Source organism: Oncorhynchus keta, chromosome 27 (genome assembly GCF_023373465.1).
Source record: "Oncorhynchus keta strain PuntledgeMale-10-30-2019 chromosome 27, Oket_V2, whole genome shotgun sequence".
NCBI lineage: Eukaryota > Metazoa > Chordata > Actinopteri > Salmoniformes > Salmonidae > Oncorhynchus > Oncorhynchus keta.
The window spans coordinates 20958318-20976812 of record NC_068447.1 but is presented as its reverse complement, the minus strand read 5'-3'; the positions used below and the strand labels follow the sequence as shown (position 1 = coordinate 20976812).

The 18495-nt window shown below is 42.7% G+C and overlaps 1 protein-coding gene across 4 annotated transcripts in view; it reads right to left on the bottom strand.

Annotated features, from left to right (window-relative positions):
- LOC118359601 (poly(rC)-binding protein 4-like) overlaps nucleotides 1–18495 on the bottom strand; it is a 64904-nt gene that overhangs the window by 14508 nt on the left and 31901 nt on the right. For 3 of the 4 annotated variants that reach the window (XM_035738125.2, XM_035738126.2, XM_052481910.1), the window contains 9 exons: nucleotides 18337–18369; nucleotides 16000–16116; nucleotides 12870–13001; nucleotides 10685–10813; nucleotides 9309–9383; nucleotides 8314–8385; nucleotides 3166–3222; nucleotides 2854–3007; nucleotides 2043–2086 (listed from right to left, as the gene is read on the bottom strand). In XM_035738125.2, coding sequence (XP_035594018.1) covers nucleotides 2043–2086; nucleotides 2854–3007; nucleotides 3166–3222; nucleotides 8314–8385; nucleotides 9309–9383; nucleotides 10685–10813; nucleotides 12870–13001; nucleotides 16000–16116; nucleotides 18337–18369 — 813 coding nt within the window. The remainder of the gene's footprint in view (nucleotides 1–2042; nucleotides 2087–2853; nucleotides 3008–3165; nucleotides 3223–8313; nucleotides 8386–9308; nucleotides 9384–10684; nucleotides 10814–12869; nucleotides 13002–15999; nucleotides 16117–18336; nucleotides 18370–18495) is intronic. The other variant, XM_035738127.1, reaches the window with a different exon arrangement.

Sequence of the window (18495 nt, the reverse complement as noted above, 5' to 3'; positions counted from 1 at the left end):
CAATGTTTTCCAGCATCTCCGTCTCTTGCTCTGTGATTGGAGAGGCATCACATGCTGTGTTTGAGTGAGAGGGAGAGGATCTCTAGCTGTTTTTTATTGTCTGTTTTGACAGCAGAGAGAGAGTGTGTAAGTAGGTCAGGGAACAAGAGAGGATTAACTGGGTACTCATGGGAGTCACTCCGAGACACTGCAGCTGGAACCCAGACAATAACACCAACGGATCCATATCTTCTCAAAATGCCCACGACCTTGGGTTACTCTGGGGTTAGAATGACTTGGATAATTTGTATGTTGCCAAGATGTCTCCCCTTCCCACCTTTGATGTTACCCAAGACCACAGTCTCTCGCACGCCTTGAACCTTCAAGCATCTGAGTTGTTTACATGTGTGATATGATGTTCCTGCTTCTGCTGCTGTTTGGTGTGTTTGGTATTAAGCCTGCAGTAGACTTCTGCTGCTGTTTGGTGTGTTTGGTATTAAGCCTGCAGTAGACTTCTGCTGCTGTTTGGTGTGTTTGGTATTAAGCCTGCAGTAGACTTCTGCTGCTGTTTGGTTTGTTGTTTGGTATTAAGCCTGCAGTAGACTTCTGCTGCTGTTTGGTGTGTTTGGTATTAAGCCTGCAGTAGACTTCTGCTGCTGTTTGGTGTGTTTGGTATTAAGCCTGCAGTAAACTTCTGCTGCTGTTTGGTGTGTTTGGTATTAAGCCTGCAGTAGACTTCTGCTGCTGTTTGGTGTGTTTGGTATTAAGCCTGCAGTATATTTCTGCTGCTGTTTGGTGTGTTTGGTATTAAGCCTGCAGTAGACTTCTGCTGCTGTTTGGTGTGTTTGGTATTAAGCCTGCAGTAGACTTCTGCTGCTGTTTGGTGTGTTTGGTATTAAGCCTGCAGTAGACTTCTGCTGCTGTTTGGTGTGTTTGGTATTAAGCCTGCAGTAGACTTCTGCTGCTGTTTGGTGTGTTTGGTACTAAGCCTGCAGTAGACTTCTGCTGCTGTTTGGTGTGTTTGGTATTAAGCCTGCAGTATATTTCTGCTGCTGTTTGGTGTGTTTGGTATTAAGCCTGCAGTAAACTTCTGCTTCTGTTTGGTGTGTTTGGTATTAAGCCAGCAGTAGACTTCTGCTGCTGTTTGGTACTAAGCCTGCAGTAGACTTCTGCTGCTGTTTGGAGTGTTTGGTGTTAAGCCTGCTGTGGACTTCTGCTGCTGTTTGGTGTGTTTAGTATTAAGCCTGCAGTAGACTTCTGCTGCTGTTTGGTGTGTTTGGTATTAAGCCTGCAGTAGACTTCTGCTGCTGTTTGGTACTAAGCCTGCAGTAGACTTCTGCTGCTGTTTGGTGTGTTTGGTACTAAGCCTGCAGTAGACTTCTGCTGCTGTTTGGTGTGTTTGGTACTAAGCCTGCAGTAGACTTCTGCTGCTGTTTGGTGTGTTTGGTATTAAGCCTGCAGTAAACTTCTGCTGCTGTTTGGTGTGTTTGGTGTTAAGCCTGCAGTAGACTTCTGCTGCTGTTTGGTGTGTTTGGTATTAAGCCTGCAGTAGACTTCTGCTGCTGTTTGGTGTGTTTGGTATTAAGCCTGCAGTAGACTTCTGCTGCTGTTTGGTGTGTTTGGTACTAAGCCTGCAGTAGACTTCTGCTGCTGTTTGGTGTGTTTGGTACTAAGCCTGCAGTAGACTTCTGCTGCTGTTTGGTGTGTTTGGTACTAAGCCTGCAGTAGACTTCTGCTGCTGTTTGGTGTGTTTGGTACTAAGCCTGCAGTAAACTTCTGCTGCTGTTTGGTGTGTTGTTTGGTATTAAGCCTTCGGTAGATTGTTCTGGTTAAAAGCATTCAGGTTGGTAGTAAATTGCATTTCATTAGGTAAATTTAGGAGATTAACTGAAATTCTCATTCAGAAAAGTTGCATTTATTTTCTATTAGTATTTTTCCAATTCAAATTCCAATCCTGGAATTGAATTGGTAATTCATTTCAACTCCGGAGTAGACTTAACCCGAAGGAGGTATGATAAGATAACTGAAATGTAAAATGTAATATTGTTTAATTTACTGCTTACATCATTTGGAATAAGGAGCTCCTGCGATGAGTTTGAGTCCATTCCTAATGAGAGAGAGAATACGTGACTTAACAAACCCTTTCATACAGTCATTCATATATTCATATTTTACATTTGGCTTGCAGGTCAAGCAAACCAGCAAAAATGACATGATACATGAGAAATATTTTTGGTGGTATAACGGCTAGATTTAGCTAAGCAGCTCATTTCCATTTGAATAGACTTCTGTTTAACACGCCATTGTGTCTTTTATTTCTCCAGGCTCTATGATACTGGGGTGGAACACATCATTTCTTATAATAGTTCCCCTTTTCACTGCCAGATATGGAGAGCCATTTATGAGAGAAAACTGTTGGGAGCTTCTTCACATCTTCACTCCCACAAGCACATAATCAGCTGGGCTAATGACATGGATCCCTTCCCTCTCGCTACTGGAGAAACAGATACCAGATCTTAACAGGAGACGTTCTATCTCTGCTCATCCTTCCCTGACAAACTGTTGATGTGACTGATATTTGGCAGCTGATAGGAAAACGTGACTAATAGAATGAAAGATGATTGCTGTAAATATCAAGCCAAAATCTAGCTCTTCTGTAGTTAGTGTAACAGGTTGGCTTTCAGTAAGATCAGCATTCAAGAGAGGGCATTAGTTCTGGTCTGGATGTATACTGTCCGATGCCTAAGTCTCCTACAGCATTAACTATTGCTACTCACACCTACAACAACTTGCACCTGTTATCCTTGTGAATATCCATATAGTTAAATGTATTTGACTGACATGTGGGCTAAATAAAGGACAGTAAACTCATACCGGATAGAATGGTTGTAGCCTGCTGGCACATGGTACTCTGCTGCAGGTTCTGCTGCATGTTCTGCTGCAGGTTCTGCTGCATGTTCTGCTGCATGTTCTGCTGCATGTTCTGCTGCATGTTCTGCTGCATGGATAGCTGATGCAGCTTGGCCAACTAGGACACAAAGGGAGAAATAACATATCAAATGACAGTGGGATTGTAAGGTTACTCGTAACAGTTCAATAGCAGTTTGGATACTTTGCAGTATAATAAATAAATGAAAGTATATGTATACTGCTAATGGTAACTACAGTATATATAACCCCACTTACCTCTGTATGAGGAATTCCATATTGGTTTTGTACAGTGTAGGCCTGGAAGAGATCACTCTACATTAGGCAAATGACAGTAATAAAACAGTGTTATGCCAATAACCACTTAGCAGACAGTGTATATAAGTGCATCACTGATATATCATATTTATACAGTTTGCTGTATCAATAATCGCTAAGTACACTACATATATAAAAATGTGGACACCCCTTCAAATGAGTGGATTTGGCTATTTCAGCCATACCCGTTCCTGATAGGTGTATAAAATCAGCCATGCAATTTCCATAGACAAACATTGGCAGTAGAATGGCCTTAAGGAAAATCTCAGTGACCTTCAACGTGGAACCATCATAGGATACCACCTTTCCAACAAATTTCTGCCCTGCTAGAGTTGCCCCAGTCAACTCTAAGTACTGTGATTGTGAAGTGGAAACATCTAGGAGCAACAACGGCTCAGCCGTGAAGTGGTAGGCCACACAATCTTACAGAACGGGACCGCCGAGTGCTGAAGCACGTAGCATGTAAAAATGGTCTGTCCTCGGGTGAAACACTCACTACCAAGTTCCAAACTTCCTCTGGAAGCAACGTCAGCACAATAACTGTTTGTCGGGAGCTTCATATATGGGGTTTCCATGGCCGAGCAGCTGCGCACAAGCCTAAGATCACCATGCGCAATGCCAAGCATCGGCTGGAGTGGTGTAAAACTTGCCGCCATTGGACTCTGGAGCAGTGGAAACACGTTCTCTGGAATGATGAATCACGCATCACCATCTGGCAGTCTGACTGACGAATCTGGGTTTGGCGAATGCCAGGAGAACCCTACCTGTTGGAATCCATAGTGCAAACTGTGTATGGTTTGGTGGAGGAAGAATAATGATCTGGGACTGTTTTTCATGGTTTAGGCCCCTTAGTTCCAGTGAAGGGAAATCTTAATGATATAGCATACAAGGATATTCTAGATGATTCTGTGCTTCCTCACTTTGTGGCAAAAGTTTTGGGAAGGCCCTTTCCTGTTTCAGCATGACAATGCCTCTGTGCACAAAGCAAGGTCCATACAGAAATGGTTTGTCGAGATCAGTGTGGAAGAACTTGAATGGCCTACACAGAGCCCTGACCTCAAACCCATCGAACACCTTTGGGAGGAATTGGAATGCCGACTGCAAGCCAGGCCTAATCACCCAACCTTACTAATGCACTTGTGGCTGAATGGAAGCAAGTCCCCGCAGCAATGTTCCAATGTCTAGTGGAATGCCTTCCCAGAAGGATGGAGGCTGTTATAGCAGCAAAGGGGGGACCAACTACATTTTAATGCCTATGATTTTGGAATGAGATGTTCGACGAGCAGTTGTCTACATACTTCTGGCCATGTAGTGTGTGGGGGCAATATACTTCTAAGATTTAGAATATTTTGAATAGAAACACAGAATGCCGTATGAAGGTCTTATAATAACTGCCATTTAGCAGACACTTTTATCAAAAGCAACTTACAGTCATGTGTGCATACATTTTACATATGGGTGGTCCCAGGAATTGATCCCACTACACTGGCATTACAAGCACCATGCTCTACCAACTGAGCTACAAAGGACCACAGTTGGTCATACTTTTTATGAACTTCATTATGAATTCAATAAAATGCATGAATGTAATAAGCACAGCACAGGTAGCACTGTAGTATCTCCACTCTCTGTTACCTCAACTCTCCTGCACTCTCTCTCCTTTCTTCTCCCTGTCCTCTCTCTCACCCCCCTTCCATGACTTTCCCTCCTTTCTCTCTTCTCCATCTCCTCGTTCTTCCCCTCCTCTCTCTCTTCCCTTCCTTTCTCTCCACTCCTCCCAGCCCTCAGTTCTATCCTCCTACTCTCTCATTAGTCAGGGTGGTGTCCATGTATCCCCATGGTCAGGCCAGACAGCACTTAGCTAAACTAAATTCTGACCGCCGGCAGCAGTCTGACTTGTATTATCACTCCATGGCCATAATCTGGAGGAGAGGTTGTATATGCGCCCCTACTATGCACCAAAACCACACAATAAACTGGAAGAACAGGAAATATGGTCAGACCATGGCTAATACTGTCATATTTTGATCACTAGGAGAGACACAGCAGAATCAATAATCAGAATTGACAAAAGGGACCAGATCTAACCACTGGAAATGTTTATTTTTTACAATTGGTTTGTTCAGTTATGTGTCGGAAGAACCGCGGGGAGGCTCCCAGAGCCATTCTGAAATAAATGATTACAATAGCTAGCTACGGTGTGAATCACCACAGGCTGTTTCACCTCCCCGAGAACATCAAGAAGAGATGTGTTACTATACATGCAGTATCCATGTGTGTACTGTACAGGGCCAGTCAGGACCCTGGTGGTCCAGTGTAGGTGCTGGTTTTGCTGGTGACCAGTCTATGCTGTGGTTTTGTGGTGCCTGCAATGTGTTTTTATGATGACCAGTCTTCGCAGTGCTTTGCTGTGGTTTTGCTGGTGACCAGTCTTCGCTGTGTTTTTGTTGATGACCATCCTTCGCTGTGTTTTGCTGGTGACCGTCCTTCGCTGTGTTTTTGTTGATGACCAGTCTATGCTGTGGTTTTTCTGGTGACCAGTCTTCGCTGTGTTTTGTTGATGACCAGTCTATGCTGTGGTTTTGCTGGTGACCAGTCTATGCTGTGGTTTTGTGGTGCCTACAATGTGTTTTTATGACCAGTCTTCGCAGTGCTTTGCTGTGGTTTTGCTGGTGACCAGTCTTCGATGTGTTTTTGTTGATGACCAGTCTATGCTGTGGTTTTGCTGGTGACCAGTCTTCGCTGTGTTTTTGTTGATGACCAGTCTATGCTGTGGTTTTGCTGGTGACCAGTCTTCGCTGTGTTTTTGTTGATGACCAGTCTGTGCTGTGGTTTTGACCAGTCTTCGCTGTGTTTTTGTTGATGACCAGTCTATGCTGTGGTTTTGCTGGTGACCAGTCTTCGCTGTTGATGACCAGTCTATGCTGTGGTTTTGCTGGTGACCGTCCTTCGCTGTGTTTTTGCTGGTGACCACCAGTCTTCGCTGTGTTTTTTTCTGGTGACCGTGTGTTTTGCTGGTGACCAGTCTTCGCTGTGTTTTGCTGGTGACCAGTCTTCGCTGTGTTTTGCTGGTGACCAGTCTTCGCTGTGTTTTGCTGGTGACCAGTCTTCGCTGTGTTTTTGTTGATGACCATCCTTCGCTGTGTTTTGCTGGTGACCGTCCTTCGCTGTGTTTTGCTGGTGACCATCCTTCGCTGTGTTTTGCTGGTGACCAGTCTTCGCTGTGTTTTGCTGGTGACCGTCCTTCTCTGTGTTTTGCTGGTGACCAGTCTTCGCTGTGTTTTGCTGGTGACCAGTCTTCGCTGTGTTTTTGTTGATGACCAGTCTTCGCTGTGTTTTGCTGGTGACCGTCCTTCGCTGTGTTTTGCTGGTGACCATCCTTCGCTGTGTTTTGCTGGTGACCATCCTTCGCTGTGTTTTGCTGGTGACCGTCCTTCGCTGTGTTTTTGCTGGTGACCAGTCTTCGCTGTGTTTTGCTGGTGACCGTCCTTCGATGTGTTTTGCTGGTGACCGTCCTTCGCTGTGTTTTTGCTGGTGACCGTCCTTCGCTGTGTTTTGCTGGTGACTGTCCTTCGCTGTGTTTTTCTGGTGACCGTCCTTCGCTGTGTTTTGCTGGTGACCGTCCTTCGCTGTGTTTTGCTGGTGACTGTCCTTCGCTGTGTTTTGCTGGTGACCGTCCTTCGCTGTGTTTTGCTGGTGACCAGTCTTCGCTGTGTTTTTGTTGGTGACCAGCCATTGCTGTGTTTTGGACAATGGTGACCAGCTTATGAAAAACCAAGTCACATCATGCTGGCTTGCAAAGTGATGGTTAATTCCTATGGAATTGAGCCAGACTGGGGATATCCAACAATTGTAACTTTTTTCCCCTCACAAAAAAAAAATCATCATGTCTGCCAGGGAATTTTAAAAATTTAAATAAATAAATAAAACCATCTAAACTGGAACAACCATTTCAGTTACGGTTTGAATAAGTCCAACTAACAGATTGGATTGGTTTAGAACAATGTATGTTATTTACCTTTGTGTAGCATAAGATTACATAACAAATCAATGTACAGACAATTCGAAAAAGCAACTGCAATAGAGCATGCTGGGAAAAATGATAATGATGAGACATCTGTGGCATTGTGTTGTGTGACAAAATGACACATTTTATTGTGGCCTTTTATTTTCACAGCACAAGGTGCACCTGTGTAAGGATCATGCTGTTTAATCAGCTTCTTGATATGCCACACCTGTCAGGTGGATGGATTATCTTGGCCATGGATACATTTAGACAAATTTGTGCTTAACATTTGAGAGAAATATGAGTTTTGTGCGTGTGGAAAATTTCAGGGATTTTTCTTTTTTCAGCTCATGAAACACTTTACATGTTGCGTTTATATTTTTGTTGACTGTAAAATCCAGTGTCCAAAACACAGCGAAGGCTGGTCATCAGTGTCCAAAACACAGCGAAGGCTGGTCACCAGCAAAACCAGCTAGACTATTCTGGTCAGACCAGCTTGACCAACTAGACCATGCTGGTCAGACCACCTTGACCAACTAGACCATGCTGGTCAGACCACCTTGACCAACTAGACCATGCTGGTCAGAGCACTGACTAGCATAGTTTATAGAGTTATAAACTCTAGGTCCCTATAGCCTCTTTGTGACAGTTAGACTGATATGAAAAGATAAGGGGGTAATATGAAATGGTTGGTAGAGGGGTAATGGAATGCTTGGTGGTATTTAGTCACAGCAGTTATCATGTTTGTGATGCTATGTTGGAACAATGGCTGCAGATTAGGCTCAGCTGTTGTTTTAGAATATCAGGCCAATGATGTGCTACCCACTTTTTGACATCCCAGATTCACTTTCCAAACCCTATACCAACCTCATACACTGAGCTGTGAAGATTATTCTAGAACACCATGTAGCCTGTCAACTGCTTCATGTACTTCCCACATCAAATGTACAGTACTTCGTTTAATCCATTTTAATCAAATGGTTATTTTGTTCAATGTTATTATAGCTCAAAGTTCCACTTTGGACCACTTTTGTATTCATAGTTTGAGATGTTAGTGTAACCTCAGTTCATCTAACACTCACCTGCTGCAGGTCAAGCCCCCCCTGGGAGACTGAGTACAGAGGGTGGGGGGTAAAGTCTGATGCCTCAAACACCTGAACATACACACAGGACACAGGGAGAACAGATATTCATTTGGATTTTGAAGGAAGCTCATTCGTTACATAATGTAAAGCAGAGGAGGCTAGTGGATTGAGCTATAGGAGGATGGGCTCATTGTAATGGCTGGAATAAACGGAATGGAGTAAAACATGTGGTTCCCATCTGTTTGATGTGTTTGACTCCGTTCCATTAATGCCATTACAATGAATCTGTCCTCTTATAGGTCCTCCCAGCAGCCACCTCTGCTATAAACACAGAGTACTTAGGATAAGCAAAGCAGATATACTAATAGTAAAAACATGGAAGCTAAATTCATGTAATAAATCAAGGAGTACGAGCCTTTTACAGTGTCATCCCAGAGCATTTTCAACATCATAAAACCATACAGATATATTGGTAAATTCCACCGACTACATTCATTTTCCAACTGAAATGTTCAACTGAAAACCTCTTCTGTTCCTCTGAAATGTAAAGTAAAATATATAAACATTTTCTTCCTTCTGGAGTGTATTGACTGGATTTAAGATATCTTATTATGAGCACTCTCTCAACTCAATACCATATCAGAGGCTCAGACAGCTCATATACTGTAACAGGGTTTGGATCCCCAAGACAGGCAGGCATAGCAACCAGGTTCCACCGCGGTCCAGCCCAACGCTAAAGGTCTATAGACAGTGGCTAAAATGTTTTAAACCATCCTGACATCTCCCCCACCCCCAATCTCATCCCCCTACACTCACACAAATACATACAACCCCCAAGTAGCAAATAACCTCTTGTATTCACACTGGGTCAGGAACCATGAACCATAACTAGACATCTTACATAGAATGGTGCTCTAAAGTCCCTCAATAAGTACACTGGACTATATTTCACACGATACGTCTATACAGGGATGTGTTTGTGGCGTTCTCACCTGGTTGCCAGAGATGAGAAGTGCTCCTGGGGAGAGGCTGGGCCGGTAAGGAATAGTAGCACCTTTCGGGGGAGACTGGGGAGTCAAACAGAGGACAAGGTCTGGTGTGGTGACGTATCTAAACACCTTTAAACACTAAAATAAATGTGACAAATGCAAGTAAAAAATGTGTGTGATGGATTTGATCTTTTAAATGTAGCTAATGCTGTGTCACTTATGCTGTATGTGAGGGAAAGAAATGGAGCAAATGGCATTGAAGCAGGATGACAATGAATGGTGTATTAAACTACTAATGACATTTACATGACATTTGTCACCTTGTTTTTCTCATGGTGACATTAGTCATTAATTGAACAGTTCAACCATTGAAACAGCAGCTCTTTAGGGTTGATTGGATTGTTATTGGGTTTGTTTGTTGGGTTAGGTTTGCCTTACACACACACACACACACACACACACACACACACACACACACACACACACACACACACACACACACACACACACACACACACACACACACACACACACACACAGACACACAGACAGGAAGTTGTATAATTTATCATAAGGATGCATGCATGGTCTTCTGGAAATGTGGAGCATCTTTTCTGCGGGAGCATATTCTTTGTATAACTTTGCATAATTTACATCCTGAAGCCAAAAGCAAGACCCTGCTGGAAGAGAATCCTAATGAAAGTTGCATGCCTTTTGAAGAAAGCTCTGGAAAACTGGATCATACTAGCTGTTAGGCAGGTCCATGCAAAAAAGACTTGTACACGGCACGTGGAAGGAAATAATGCTCTGGGTAGTTTTTTTCCCTTTCCCCCCACTCCTGTTTCTCAAGAGAACAGTTGTTTAAAGGTGAACACACTTTGCTGCAGGTCAGTTTGTTTTTGGGTTAAGAGCTTGATGTTCTTTTCCAACAATGTAAAACTTGAGCCAGGGTGCTTTCCTCTGTGACTGCCTCATCAGGCTGCTCCATAATAAGGTTTCTCAGAGTCTAATAGGGTCTGCGAGCAAAGACCAGAGGATGCTGACTAATGTGATCTGAGCCGAGGAGAAGTTCACTTTAGCTGGCTCTTCAGGACGGATGCTCCACATTTCCCTAAGGCTCAGATTAGTGGATCTGTTAGTGGCTATTATTACCTCTCATCTATATTCTTGGTATGGCAGTAATTCAATCAAATCAACACTATGGATAACACCCAAGCTGGACAAATATAACATTGCTCTTGTGCCACGAAAATGCAGAAACACTGTTATTGTTACTCCAGTAACAGTGTAGTGTAGGTTTGATTGAATTCCACCCATGGTTATGGATGTGTGTGTGTGAGGGGGATAGGAAAGGGAGAAGGAGAGAAACGGCGCCCCACCTCCAGGATTACAGTGCAGATGAGCTTGACACACTGGATTACAGAGTCCTGACTCCCCGATATCGTCACCCCTCGCTCAGTAGAGTTTGGCAGCAAATCCCCTGCCACCTGTATCTGTGCTCCGGTGCTCTGCCAATGATAGGGGTTTCAGGAAAGGATTACACTGATTCAGAAATATTTGGCATTCTAATAAGCACACTGACTTTGGTCAATCTCTATGGTTTGTTGACCTTTAAAAAAAATGTATGCTATTCTTTTCTGTTGATGTTCTGTATTATGTTTAATGTTTTGTGTTGAACCCCAGGAAAGAGTAGCTGCTGCTTTTGCAACAGCTAATGGGGATCATAATAAAATACCCCAAAAAATAGAAGGGTCGTTCCACAAAATGAGTCCCGTTTGGGTAGTGTAACTTAGTAAAAAACAACAACATTTATTTCACCAAATTTTTACACTCTGTCATGACGAGCACATGCTCAATTTCATAAAAAACATGTTTTCCCATCTCAAGAAGCACATTTATTTTTTGACAAATAAATTAACAGGGTTGACCGTAACAAGGATCTTAAATCAGCCATAAATCCTCTTGTGACAAGGGAATGGAAGCGTGTTGTGGGCAACAGGGAGGGGCAATTGAATTTAAGCTTCACAATTGATTGATTTCTTTAAAAATGTCTAGCCTGTCTATCTGTGACAGGGTTGACGAGTTATGTTTGACCCACTCAGCTTTCCACCACAAAATATGAGAAAATGTCCAAAGAGAGTAGAACCAGCTCACCTGCTTTTACACTATGATTTGACTATTAACTGTCCAATGTTTCTTTAGAAAAATATATTTAAAAAGGAATAGTTACAACATATTAAAACGAGAGTTCAGTTCATGTAACAGACCTTACAATGTGGGACAGGTGAACATTTTTTTAAACCTTAAAATGAATCACTAATCACATGAAATAAAAAGCAATCTTCAGAAATTACTTTGTAAAAGCAACAAAATAACTAGGGCTTTACAATGATGGTGAAAACCTGGATAAATGTTGGAGTTAAGTGGATTAAAATCTTCATAGAAGTCACAGAGATTTATTTATCATAATAAATGTATTCATAATAATAATCATATTTATTGAATGTTCCATGTGGTCTATATTAAAGGGCACTTCATTTAATATAACAGGCTTTTAAATCCAACATCGGTGCATCATTTCTACTTAAAATATCAAAGGGGACATTTTGAGGAATGACCCAGAGATGAAAAAAGGGGTTTTCCCACTCATTTCACAGAGTAAGCTTAGTGACTTTGTGATAAGCTTAGCACTAAACCTTGGGTGGTCATGGATGGATGGATGTAAAGACCTGCATACAAATAGCAGTGCTCTGCAAGTAAAATCAGCTTGCAGTAGAGTCAAGGCACAGTGCAACTGCATCTCTATTTGAACAAACAGAATACATAACGCATCCTGACCACAGGATATCGTGTATGGTTCCCGATAGTGGCTTAGTGCCCCTGAGATAAACACAAACCAGACATGAAACAGACTGGCATATAGTCGCCTGGAGCGCTGATCAGGGAAGGGACTAACGATCTCCCCACTCTGGCTACAGTCACGTAAAATGGCTGACTTTTTTTAGCTCTAAAGGGACTTGTTTCTTGCCTCAAGTCAACCATGTTTTTGATATTTTCCACCAACTTAATCATCATCCCTTTATCGTAGCTTTCTTTAAACAAGTGTCAGCTCATCCAGATACGAAGCTGTGGACAGAGGTGATAGGGAGGTATGACGGGGATCCTCAATTTAGCTAGCCTGGGTGCCAGTTTGTTTTTGCTTTAGGGCTCTATTCAATCTGTATTGCTGAAACATTACAGATTATGTGATAGAAATGTAAAGGTAATTTCCGATTGAGCTGACATATGCAGTGTATACCGTGAATGCAGTATACATTGCCTTTACATTTCAATCATGCTGTAACGTTGAACTTCCTTGATGTGGATTGAATAGAGACCATGGTTAACTTGTGGTAACTGGTAACCATGGTTAACTTGTGGTAACTGGTAACCATGGTTAACTTGTGGTAACTGGTAACCATGGTTAACTTGTGGTAACTGGTAACCATGGTTAACTTGTGGTAACTGGTAACCATGGTTAACTTGTGGTAACTGAATGCAGGTAGATATTCTGAAGTCTCTCACCTCTCTGATCTCCCTGATCTTGGCCCCTCCCTTGCCAATAAGGGAGCCACACTGGCTGGCTGGGATGACTAGTCGTAGGGTCACTGGGGGTTTGCTGCTGATGGTGCCGTTGGCCACCAGTGTAGTGAGGTCCTGGAGAGAGGGTTGAAAAGGAGGGGGAAAAGATAGAGACAGGGACAGAGGAAGAGAGAGAGAGAGAAAGATGGATGATAAGTCATTGATGGCATAATACCTAAAAACCCCGGCTTCTTTTGAACGGGGGTCTTGAGTGGCCCTGTAAAGGTAAAGCCTTGGCCTCAATCAGGTTGTTTAAAATGTTCCTTCATTTGACCAGGTAATAAACCAGGTAGCCTCTCCTTCACTCCGGTGTGGGTGGAGATTGAGCTGGTAATTAATGAACAGTCAGGCTCCCTAAGCCTTTGAAATGTAAATGGCCCTCGCTATCTCTGTCCATCAGCGAACATCCCAATAACTCAGCCTGAATACAAGTCTCTCCCCCTCTCTCTCCGTATGCCCTGGCAGAATGCAATGCACACCACATCTATTTCAAACAGAATGCGTTAACTAGGCGGTGTGCAATAATAATTTCACGTACTTTACAGAGGTGCCCTCCAGGTGATTTGAGCAAAAAAAACCATGTATTTCTCCAACAATTCTTGTAGGCCTACTTTTTAAATAGAAAACCCATGTATCTAATGCAGCTATGATCCTTGGTTTTCTCTCAGTGTCTATATTAAGTGAGGTGGAAAGATCTAGGCAACATGGCTGACGTGGAGTTGTCTCGTTATATGAGGAGCACGTAGCTCGTCAGTGGGATCGCAGGGCTCTGGGCGTCATCTACCAGATTTGATCTAAAAATATGCGTCATATCTTAACAACTGTGAATGGCACGATCCTTGCTCACTCACCAAACTCGGTGAACAACTCTCAAAAGAAAATTGGCGTAAATACGTCCGGGGGTTACAAGAATCTGCAGTCACACAAAGAGGCGCTGGGCATAATCCCCCGTGTTTGCTGTGGTTAGATGATGAGACATCAATGGAGAATGACTAAACTGCTCCAAATAAAATCTCCTTTCCTGGGAGAAACAAGTCAAGTACAACATGTACAGTTGAAGTCGGAAGTCTACATACACCTTAGCCAAATACGTTTAAACTCAGTTTTTCACAATTCCTGACATTTAATCCTAGTAAACATTCCCTGTTTTACGTCTCAGTTAGGATCACCACTTTATTTTAAGAATGTGAAATGTCAGAATAATAGTAGAGAGAAGGAATTATTTCAGCTTTTATTCTTTCATCACATTACCATCACATTACCAGTGGGTCAGAAGTTTACATACACTCAATTAGTATTTGGTAGCATTGCCTTTAAATTGTTTAACTTGGGTCAAACGTTTCGGTAGCCTTCCACAAGCTTCCCACAATAAGTTGGGTGAATGTTGGCCCATTCCTCCTGACAGAGCGGCGGCAGGGTAACCTAGTGGTTAGAGCTCTAACCTGTTGTTCTGCCCCTGAACAGGCAGTTAGTTACCCCACTGTTCCTAGGCCATCATTGAAATAAGCATTTGTTCTTAACTGACTTGCCTAGTTAAATTAAGGTAAAATAAAAAAGAGCTGGTGTACCTGAGTCAGGTTTGTAGGCCTCCTTGCTCGCACACGCTTATTCAGTTCTGCCCACAACTTTTCTACAGGATTGAGGTCAGGGCTTTGTGATGGCCACTCCAATACCTTGACTTTGTTGTCCTTAGGCCATTTTGCCACAACTTTGGAAGTATGCTTGGGGTCATTGTTAATTTGGAAGGCCCATTTGCGACCAAGCTTTAACTTCCTGACTGATGTCTTGAGATGTTGCTTCAATATATCCACATCATTTTCCTCCTTCATGATGTCCTCTATTTTGTGAAGTGCATCAGTCCCTCCTGCAGCAAAGCACCCCCACAAGATGATGCTGCCACCCCTGTGCTTCTGAGGTTGGGATGGTGTTCTTTCTGAATCATGAATTAACTGGCAACGGAGCAGAGCGAGGCCTGCATCCAGCAACATCACCAGTCACATGAGCTGTTTTTTGCAGTTTCAGTACAGCACTACACGGAGCGAGAGGGGGAAGGGCAAAATTCACTGAACTAGTTTCAATGTATAAAATCCCTTGGGAGTCTCTGGATTTTGGGCGAACTTCTCATTTAATAACAGTAGGGAGTAGCAGAAGAGAGACAATAATATAAATTCTTTACAATACCCATTGGCCAAAAAAAATGTATTTTTCTTTCTATCCTTTAATTAAAGATGTCAGACACATACCACTCAGGCATGGTGAGAGGCATGCCGTGTGCTGTAGGTCAGCCAACAGGTTGCCATGACAACTCGGTAGTTTCGGCTGAATGTAGGGTTGGGAATAGGTGAGAGCTTAAGATCTTTAATGAATGCTGCACGGCACCCTCCCAGCCAGCGTGTGTTTACTGACTGCAATGAAACAAGGCTCCGTCGACTCGACTACGCGGGGAGCGACTGTTCCAAAGCTAGGCAAGCCAAAATGTCCCTGAATCTATCATGTTAATTAGTTTGCTGATGGATAAATAGCTAAATGTTCCGCAGGTCTGCCATTATCTGTAGCTCATTAAGGGATTAAACACAAACCTCATCTGTTTAATTAATTAGCACGTTAACATATTGTCATTTGCTCTTTCATCAAAAGGCCTGGAGCACTGACGCATGTTCTCCCTCAAAACAATATGCTTTCCATAAACGGCATGGAGCCACTCGACTGTTACTCTCCTCTTGTCAGTGCTGTTCCAATGCCAAGCTCAACTTAATAAGTCACTATGCTGCTGCATAAAAGGCCGGGTGATAAATGTATTCATCAATGTGCTAGCTACACTTCACACTGCAATATTCTAAATGAGAATGGAAAAGGCTCATGCACCAAGAGCAGCAACGGTCTAACTCCTATCCAACGTCAAATTCATCTGCAGTAGATGCCAACCTGGGAAGAAATTATTTTCAATGATTCATTTACAGGATGAACTGTATAAATAAAAACATATAATTGAATTGGAAACGAGGACATTATACATCAAATCATTTATGCAGCTGTGCCCTGCCTAAGGGAAATGCTGATTGTGTTGTCTTACCTCTTCCAGTTTGTATGTGATCATGGTGAAGGCCCTGAAGACACAGTCTGTAGAACCAGTGATGGTGATGATCCTCTCTGGACAGGAGCCCTCTGAGATGTTCACCCGTGCACTGCTCTGTAGGGGGATAGACCAAGAACCAGGGTCTAGCTTTATTTATGTTCTATTAGATGAGGAGAGCATGGTTATAGCATGTGGTGGATGGCGCAAATAAGGTGTACAGGTAAGAGGGCAGAGAGGTGAGGAGGACACAATGAGGTTAGTATGGATAAGAAGGGGTATGGTTAAATAGACGGAGGCCAAACTCCAGACCAGTTAAAAACTTCTTAGAGCTAGGCCTCTTTTTTCTCAATTTCCACCTGAATGACGTGTCCAAAGTAAACTGCCTGTTGCTCAGGCCCTGAAGCCAGAATATGCATATAATTGGTACCATTGGAAAGGAAACATGTTTGTAGAAAGTTAAAATAATGTAGGAGAATATAACACAATAGATATGGTTGGAGAAAATCCAAAGAAAAACCATCCGGAAGTCTTTTTTTTGAGAGAGACCATGCTCTTACAATGGCAAGCATACGGGCATACGGAAAATTAGCTCCCAGGATGCAATTCCTATGGCTTCCACAGGCTGTCAGCAGTCTATGTTCAAGGTTTCAGGCTTGTAACTTCAAAAACAAATAGAAATATCACTTTTAGTACAGGGTCACAGTCTTGGAAATTCGTGTTTGCGTGCGCTATGAAGACATAAGGAATATTATAGTTTGATTACATTTGATTACATTTTAGGGTATCTGACGAGTAAATATAAACATATTTTGACTTGTTGAAACCAAGTTTAGGGGTATTAGGGCTATTTGTGAATTTATGAAACCTGTGCAGGTGGAAAAATATTTTGATGTGGGGCGCCGTCCTCAAACAATCGCATGGCATGATTTCACTGTAATAGCTACTGTAAATCAGACTGTGCAGTTAGATTAACAACAATTTAAACTTTCAATCGATATAAGACACTTATATATACCTAAATGTTAAGTATCCATATGATTATTTATTGAATTGCACACTCCAGTTTCACCGGAAGTTGTCCCGCTAGCGCCTAGGCTTAATACACCCTGCTCCACAGATAACTAACCATTTATACGGGAGCTGGATCACCCGTATAAAGTTGACTTTGCTGGAACTAAACTCTAGGCTGGTACTCTGATTTCTCCATCAACTGTCCCTTAATTTTTCTCCAGAGCCCTGGGGTCTGGGGATCAGAGGCTGGACATATGAGTATTAGAGGTATGGTGGTACTTTAACAATGTTGATTACAGTCATCTTATGGAGTCATTCTGGCACTGTGAGGACAGACAGGGCCTGGGGAGGAAGCCAAAGAGCCTCATATTGGGGATCTAACTAAAGGCATGTCTGACTGACTGACTGACTGACTGACTGACTGACTGACTGACTGACTGACTGACTGACTGACTGACTGGGTGGATGGATGGAGGGCTAACTAGCATGGATGACTGGTTTACTGGCTGACTGGGTGGAGGGCTGACTAGCATGGATGACTTGTTGACTGGCTGACTCATCTAGTGGACCTACAGGGCTACATGATCTCCCAGTCTAACTGCATCTCTGTTTCACATTCTGCTTCATAAAGTACAACATAATAGTTTTACACCAGGAGTCAGAGGGATGAGAACCAACACAATGGCAATCAAATTGCTTTTAAAAAAAGGAGTTAATCAAGCGCCATCGGATCATCTGCAGCTTTGATGTTTATGAGGGAGAAACAGAAGAGACATAAAAGAGAGAAAGAGAGGGAGGAGACATACTGAGAAATGGGGAGAGAGGGTGGCTGAGAAAGCTTGACAGGCAGAGACAGAGAAAAGGGGGGAGAGGGAAAGACAGAGAGAAAAGAGAGAGCTTCATACAGATAGAGAGAGAGAGTGCAAAAAAGGGAGAGATGAAGCCACCAGTGGCGAATAGGCAGGTCAGACTATGTGGCTGTTCTGTATGCTATACCAGTCACTCTTCCCAAACATCCAGAGGGTTTGAGTTTAATATTAATGCAACACAACCAATATTAGACACTGTCTCCGGTATGATTATGTTTTGCCTTAAACTATAACCTTTTGGTGATGGTACACTTCTGGTCTACACAATAACTGGAAAATAAAGATTGCATATTGAATGCATATTGAGACAGAAACAAGATGTGATTCTGATAGCTTTGGAGCTAGTTGATATATATGTATTTCATCAACCAATGACAGGCTCTACTTTGCATGTATTATGGTAATGTGGAATACACAGATAATGAACAGTGGTGATAAGAAGCTGGTAACATACCTCTTCTCGTATTCTTTTCACCGTCTCTCCTTTCTGGGAAAGAGAAGACGAAGTAAGGTGTGTGTGTGTGATTTGTTAAAGTGGTGTCCTCAACTTGCATATTGAAATACATCTGTACTTCAAATCCCAATTAAACAGATACTTTTCTTCACATTGACT